General features: G+C 44.8%; 1 protein-coding gene across 3 annotated transcripts in view; it reads left to right on the plus strand.

Moving 5' to 3' along the window:
* Positions 1 to 7,500, plus strand: part of cdk14 (cyclin-dependent kinase 14) — a 173,830-nt gene that overhangs the window by 96,204 nt on the left and 70,126 nt on the right. For all 3 annotated transcript variants that reach the window (XM_042106533.1, XM_042106535.1, XM_042106534.1), the window contains one exon: positions 3,709 to 3,829. In XM_042106533.1, the coding sequence (XP_041962467.1) occupies positions 3,709 to 3,829 (121 nt within the window). The remainder of the gene's footprint in view (positions 1 to 3,708; positions 3,830 to 7,500) is intronic.

Below are 7,500 nucleotides of genomic sequence, written 5' to 3' on the forward strand. Positions count from 1 at the left end.
GATATCTGTTTCACACACACAGATACACAGTCTCACTGTCCATGCCATTCCCCCACACACACACAGTGGTATTAGATGTAGCGGAGCTTCAGACAGAGATCATAGCTGTGTCTCTAGAGCGCATCAGAAGCATCAGTATCAGGCTTTGTGCAGAATCTCAAAAATAGCACTGGTTTGAAGAGGATGGCTTGGCTTGTGAGAACAGTTAGTTACTGTGTGTGTGTGCGTGTGCGTGTGAATGTGTATTTGTGTGTGCGTGTGTGTGTTTGTGTGTGTGTGTGTGTGTGAGTGTGTATGTGTGTGTGTGTGTGTGTGTGTGTGTGTGTGTGTGTGTGTGTGTGTGTGCGTGCGTGCTGTGTTCATGTGTTCACTAGGGGTTATGAGTGTGCCAGAGCCCTCTCACTGTGTTCTCTGTGTGTGTGTGTGTGTGTGTGTGTGTGTGTGTGTGTCTGTATGTGTGTGTGTGTGTGTGTGTGTGTGTGCTGTGTTCACTAGGGGTTATGAGTGTGCCAGAGCCCTCTCACTGTGTTCTCTGTGACCCTGACATCCCCATCCCATCTCTCACTTCCTTTAATTATTTCTCTTGTTCTCTATGTTATATCTTCTTCTATCTCTCTCTTGCTCCCTCTGTCTCTCTTTCTGTCTCTCTTTCTGTCTCTCTCTCTCATACACACACACACACACACACACACACACACACACACACACACACACTTGTATGATTTATTTTGATTGGTCAAGCAAATCCGACCATATGGAAGGGTAATAGGTTGGAGGATGAGGGGTGCATTGTTAAACTAGAGGACATGTTTAAAGTTTAAAGTCTCTCTCTTTTTCTCTCAATGTATCTATCTCTCCCCCTTACTTTACAGTGTTTCCCCCTCTATCCCTCCCTCTCTCTCCCTCCCTCCCTCTATCCCTCTCTCTCTCCCTCTCTCTCTCCCTCTCTCCCCCTGCTGTGGAGATGATGGGCTAGGGCTGGCTCTGTCTGATGGCCTCGCTGTGCTCTCTGTCAGGGCCTTTCTTTCGAGCCTCTGATTATCAACTCTAAATTACAGCATGCTGAGGAGAGGACAAGACCTTGCACTCCTCCTCCACTCTCTCTCTCTCTTTATTGTTCTCCATCTCTCCCTCTCCTTCTCTCTATCCTTTGTTCTCACTCTCTTTTTTACCCTCTTGCACTCATCAGCTCATCCCACTGATTTTCTTTTCCTCTCATTCTCTTCCCTGCTGCCAACAATCCTCTCCGCACACACACACACCGGCACACACACACACACACACACACACACACACACACACACACACACACTGTAGTAGACTTAGCTGGAGAGCACAGTTAGCATTTGTCATTATGATTTACAGAAATGAAAACACTGCAAGTGAGATGCATATTTAAACCGATTTGTGATTCTTGACATGGAGGAAACGTTTAAGTTAAAATATTTGAAGAGTTGAACTTATTTATTTGTTTTCGCTATTCATTTCTGTATTTTTCTTGGCTATGTGTCAAACAGTGAGCTGCAGTGTGATGTGTTTCTGGTATCTTCCCCTTAAGCGCTCTTTAAGCATCTGTTTATCGCTGGCGTTTCAGGAACTCGCGAAGGATGGCGCCTATTTTTAGACATGTTCTTTCCCTCTCTGCTCTCCTGATGCATGTTTGATATTAGCGATAGAGGGAACTAGGTTTTGCTGGCATAGAATGCCAAGTGGGTATGCGTGCAGTGGGTGGAATGTTCTAGGTGTCTTAGCCTGAAGTGGTAATGTTGTGGTTCTACCTTACTTGTGTAGTCCAGTGATAAGTGTATGCTGTCTTTCCTGTTGCCCTCACGTGGACTTTCATTTGGTCCCAGCTAGGGCTGGGTCTGGACATTGAATTCCCGAATCGATTCAATTCAGGGTTCACAAGGTTCCAATTCAATTTAATTTCCTATTTGATTTGAGTAGATTCGATATTGATTCCGTTAAGGATATTTCAGTTGCAATACCAAGTTTAATATATGAAATAGATTCTAGGAAAAATAATGCTGTACAAGGAACCCTGTAACATAGTGCATTATTTAACATAATTATTACTGCCCATGTTTACAGTAAGGATTAACCCCAGAGCAATTACACGATCGAACAGGACTATGTTACATTAAAACATCGATCTCTGGGTTTTGTGAATCATTATTAAATTGTTTTCATTAAATTCGTTTTTTTTCTTCTTTTAATCCATCCCTAGTCTGAGCCTTATCTTGTCGTCAGAGACGATCTCTCTTTTGTTCTTTTTCCTTCATCCTCCTCCTGGCTCCGTCATGTTCACTCGCTTTTTTCTTTTCTTTCTCCTCTCACTTGTTCTCTATTTCTCTCTTGTTTCTTTCCACTTTGTTCCTCTCTCTCTCACTCTCTCCCTCTCTCTCTCTCACTCTCTCCCTCTCTCCTCCTCCGTCAGGCTGCTTGTCCTTGTGGGGAGGTGGCAGTGCAGCGCTCTCGGCAGGCGGCCGCTCAGCTTAAGTGGGATGCTGTAATTAAGTCAGGCACGGGAGCGTTAATGTTATTATCACCCCGCTCCGCTCGCTAAAGCACACAGCGTGAGCGTGCGTGTTAAAGTGAGTGTGTCAAAGACTTTGTCAGGCTGTGTGTGTGTGTGTGTGTGTGTGTGTGTGTGTATGTATGTGTAAGTATCTGTTTGAGACAGCTTCTGTCACCCACTGTCTGATTCGCCACACAGGAATGTTGCGGATCTGAGAATGTTTCATGAGGTCATATTCTTAGACTTTCTCTCTTTCTCTCTCTCTTTGTCTCACACACACACACACACACACACACATACACACACACACACACACACACACACACACACACACACACACACACACACACACACACACATATATATACACAGAGATACACACACACTTCCCACATTAAAATTGCACCATACACGCTCCCATACTCTGTATAAACTTGAGCATAAACCTTTGCAGTATGTGTGTGTGTGTGTGTGTGTGTGTGTGTGTGTGTGTGTGTGTGTGTGTGTGTGTGTGTGTGTGTCTGTGAAATGAAACTTTTCTCACAGCTCTGGGTGTTACTGGTCTTGAGTTTGTGCGTGTGTGTGTGTGTGTCGGGCTGGGTTGCCATGTTGTATAACATTGGCCCTGGGCCTCTCTCTCAACCCTTTTTAGGTGTGTTTAATATTGCAATGCTGTCGTCCTGTGTCGTATCCTGAGGTGCTGAGCTGTCTCTGATGTGCTGTTCTAAATCTGAGCATCTGTTCCCCCAGTCATATCAGGCCATGGAGACACCGTCTCCTCTCAGAACTCCACTTCTCCTCTCTCTCATCCTCTCTTCTCTAAGTTTTCTTATCCTCTTTTCTCCTCTGTTGTCCTCTCATCTTCTCTTCTTCTCTTCTCTCCCCTCTTCTCTTCTCCTCTTTCATCTTCTCTCCTCTCATGTTCTTTTTTTTTCTCTTGTTGTATTTTGTCTCGTTGGTTGTACCGTCTAGTCTGGTGTTGAAGTTGTGTCTCTCTTCAGCACTGTTGTCCAAAGCACGCCTGAGGTTGTCTTTAAAGCTCCTCCGTTCAATGCCGCCTAGTCTGAAAGAGTATGAAAGATGCTGACTCCCTCTCTTCTCTCTCTCTCTCTCTCTCTCTCTCTCTCTCTCTCTCTCTCTCTCTCTCTGTGTGTGTGTGTGTGTGTGTGTGTCCTGCCTCGTGTCTGCAGGTCTGGCACGGGCGAAGTCTGTCCCCAGCCACACGTACTCCAACGAGGTGGTGACCCTGTGGTATCGACCCCCAGACGTCCTGCTGGGCTCCACAGACTACTCCACCTGCCTGGACATGTGGTAAGGCTACCTGAGCGTCCGTCTGTCTGTATGTCTGTCTGGGGCTGCAAGACATGCGGTAAGGCTACCTGAGCGTCTGTCTGTCTGTATGTCCGTCTGAGGCTGCAAGGCTACCTGTCTGTCTGTTTGTTTGTTTATGTGTTTGTCTGTCTGTGCCACCTGGCTACCCGTCTGTCTGTCTGCCTGTCTGACTGGCTGGCTAGCTACCTGTCTGATTTAAAAAATATGCAGAAGTGTTATTTTCTTTTTTTTGCAATGTTGGCTTTGTTTTTTTAGGTATCGGTTTTTGTGTGTTCATCATTCTTTCTTGCACCATTTTGTTCTTTTTTCACACCTCTTTTTCACCATCATCCAATCCACTTGCTCTCAGTTCTTCTCTGTGTCTGTGTCCCTCGCTTTCTCACTCTCAGTCCTTCTTTATCTCTCTGTCCTTTGCTTTCTTGCTCTCAGTCCTTCTCTGTGTTTGTGTCCCTCGCTGCCTCACTCTCAGTCCTTCTCTATCACTGTGTCCCTTGCTTTCTGTGTGCGAGTGCACGGGTGTAAGAGGTCAGTCAAGTGTGTTTTCGACTCTGATTGAGAGGCACTTTCACAGACTCTGCGCAGATCGACACTGATTACACTCCCAGCCAAAGAAAACAGGCTTGCTCTACGTGAGCAAACTAGTCACGCACGCACATACACACATGCACTCAAACAACCACACACACACACACACACACACACACACACACACACACACTTCTCTCTTGTGGGAGGTCATTAGTGCCATCTACAGGTATATTGATGGTCACAGCGATGTGATAATCAGCAAACCGTCCATTAATTTGGATTAGTTAATGTCATGATAGACAGCTACCTCTGTATTGCAAACAGCCAGCATCAATTGGCTACAATACATGATAATACTATCTTAGTAACACATGACCCACAACCTACAGAAGCTGGTTGTTCCATAGCTTCGGTGCATAGTGGATAAAAGCAGCTTCTCCACTTTGCTTGTTACATAGACCTTATTACACCTGTGGCACATACGTATGTTTCTGTTGTGTGTGAAATACTATGCTCTGAGGTTTGTTGGGTTTGCAATCAGTGCAATTTGAAGTCTAAGTGGCTCATGCATTAAATCTGACAGAGCTGCGTTACACTCCACTGTGTTATTCTCATTTTATTCTGTTGTGCTGCTCTTTTGTCAAGTCTGTTTTTGGACAAGGTCACCAGGCCTGACCCCTGCTTGCAGTTTGTTTTTCCTAAGATTGCTTTGTTTTGGCCTTCATGTTTCACTTGTAGTCCAGGCCTGTGCACTCTGACTGACCACCATGGTCTTTGTGTCACAGCAGAGGCTGAGCCGTAACAGATTTGGATTTGTTTTGGTCCAACCTCTCGTCTCCCGAGTTGTTACACTTTTATTGAAACCCTATCTGTCTTCAGGTCTATAACTATTTGCACAACCACACAAGCTTTTTATACAGTCAGCTACAGTATCTGTAAATGCACCCCTCTCTCTCTCTCTCTCTCTCTCTCTCTCTCTCTCTCTCTCAATTCAATTCAATTCAAGAAAGCTTTATTGGCATGAACGTTTCAATAACATTATTGCCAAAGCTCAATTACATATACACAAAAATATAAATAAAATAATGTTTAACAGAACTGTAAATTAAGTAAGACATAAAAGTTAAGAGACAATTCTAATAATAATAACAATCCTATTATTGTGTATGGCTGTGGCCTCACTGGCTGTCCCTCAGGTTATGGCAGGCTCCTACAAATTTTGCAGCCACAATGGCACATTCTCGTTCTCTCCGAGGATGTAAGGCAATTTATCCTCATTTGTCAAAGTTCGAAACTCAGGGAGGATTGAATTTAGTTTACTGAATGACAATGTTCGAATTTCATCATATTTCGGACATTCTGTCAAGAAGTGCAGTTCTGTCTCCACAGCCCCCAAGCTGCAGTGTGAGCATAGCCTCTCCTCTCTGGGCAGCCAGGTCTGCCTGTGTCTGCCTTTTTCTATGGAGAGTGTGCTCACTGAGTCTGTACATTGTCATGGTTTCCCTAAGTTTTGGGTCTTTTAGTGTACTCAGGTAAGTAGCTGTTGTGTATTCCCGTTTTAGGGCCAAATAACATTGTAATTTAGGTTGTGTTTTAGTGACTTCTTTCCAATAGGTGATGTAATTTTCCTTTTCATTGTTTGTAATTTGGTTGGGTCTAATTGTTCTTGCTACTGTAACATTGTCCCGGGCCTCAGTGACGTGGGATGGTGTGAGGTCACTGAGTCTCAGGACAAGTTGGCTAAGTGGGCTCCTTCCTATGTTTTGCTCTTGGCTTTTCAGAGCTAGATGGTGGAGTGAGTCGGGGTGGCTCATTTTAATGTGTTGCCAGAATTTAAGGGCTCTTTTTTGAATGATGATTAATAGGGGGTATTGGCCTAATTCTGCCCTGCATGCGTTGTTCGGCGTCCTCCTCTGTAGCCGGAGGATACTTCTGCAGAACTCTGTATGCAGGGCTTCGGTTGGATGTTTATCCCAGCTTGAAAAATCATACCCCAACCCGCATACCTCACAGCCATATAGTGCTATAGGCTCAATTACAGTTTTAAATATTTTAATCCAGATTCTAATTGGTAGTTCCAATTTAATTGATCTTTTGATGGCATAAAATGCTCTTTTTGCCTTTTCTTTTAGTTCCTTCACAGCCAAGCCAAAGTGTCCTGTTGAAGTTAGGGTTATACCTAAATAGGTATAGTTGTTTGTACGATCAATTTTGATGTTGCCTATTTTAAAGTTGTTTGGATTTCCCTGTAGCCTGGAACGTTTTTGGAAGATAAGTACCTTGGTTTTTTGAGGGTTTATTTTCAGGGCCCATGTCTGGCAGAATTTTGCCAGTACATCCATGTGATGTTGGAGGCCTTCTTTCGTCGGTGACAGCAAAACCAAATCGTCTGCAAAGAGCAAGCACACTCTCTCTCTCTCTCTCTCTCTCTCTCTCTCTCTCTCTCTCTCTCTCTCTCTCTCTCACACACACACACACACACACACACACACACACATACACACACACACACACACACACACACACACACACATACACACACATTCACATATACTCACCCACCCACCTATCCACACATGTATTCCAAGAGACACTTGCGCACACACCAACACCTATACAGCCTTAGTCACCTGACATTTGGCCCTGGTCTCTGGGATGTCTGTGTTGAAAGTGGTTGAAATGTCACTCAAATGTCACAAAAATATCACTGTGACACAGATCCCCCTTCCAGGAAATCAAATGCCCAGACAGAGCACTGGACTGCACATATTCTACCCAATTATGATTCAGAGAAGAGCTCAGCGTTGTCCGCCCAGGAAGAAAAGAGTGCACAAGCATGGACATTCATCATTATCTGGGCTTTTATAGTTAGTGAATGTTCAGAATATGACCAAGATGTCTGATGGGGGACAGAGTGGGTGAGAGAGTGAAAGGGAGTGTGTGTGTGTGTGTGTGTGTGTGTGTGTGATAGAGAGAGAGAGAGAGAGAGAGAGAGAGAGAGAGAGAGAGAGAGAGAGAGAGAGAGAGTCCAGCAAGCCAGGGAAATGGACGGTGACTGTGTCGATCTCCGGGCACAGGCAGTCCACAGGGACGCCCCACAACGTGGACCCCAGCTGCAGCCC

Source organism: Alosa sapidissima, chromosome 10 (assembly GCF_018492685.1).
Source record: "Alosa sapidissima isolate fAloSap1 chromosome 10, fAloSap1.pri, whole genome shotgun sequence".
NCBI lineage: Eukaryota > Metazoa > Chordata > Actinopteri > Clupeiformes > Clupeidae > Alosa > Alosa sapidissima.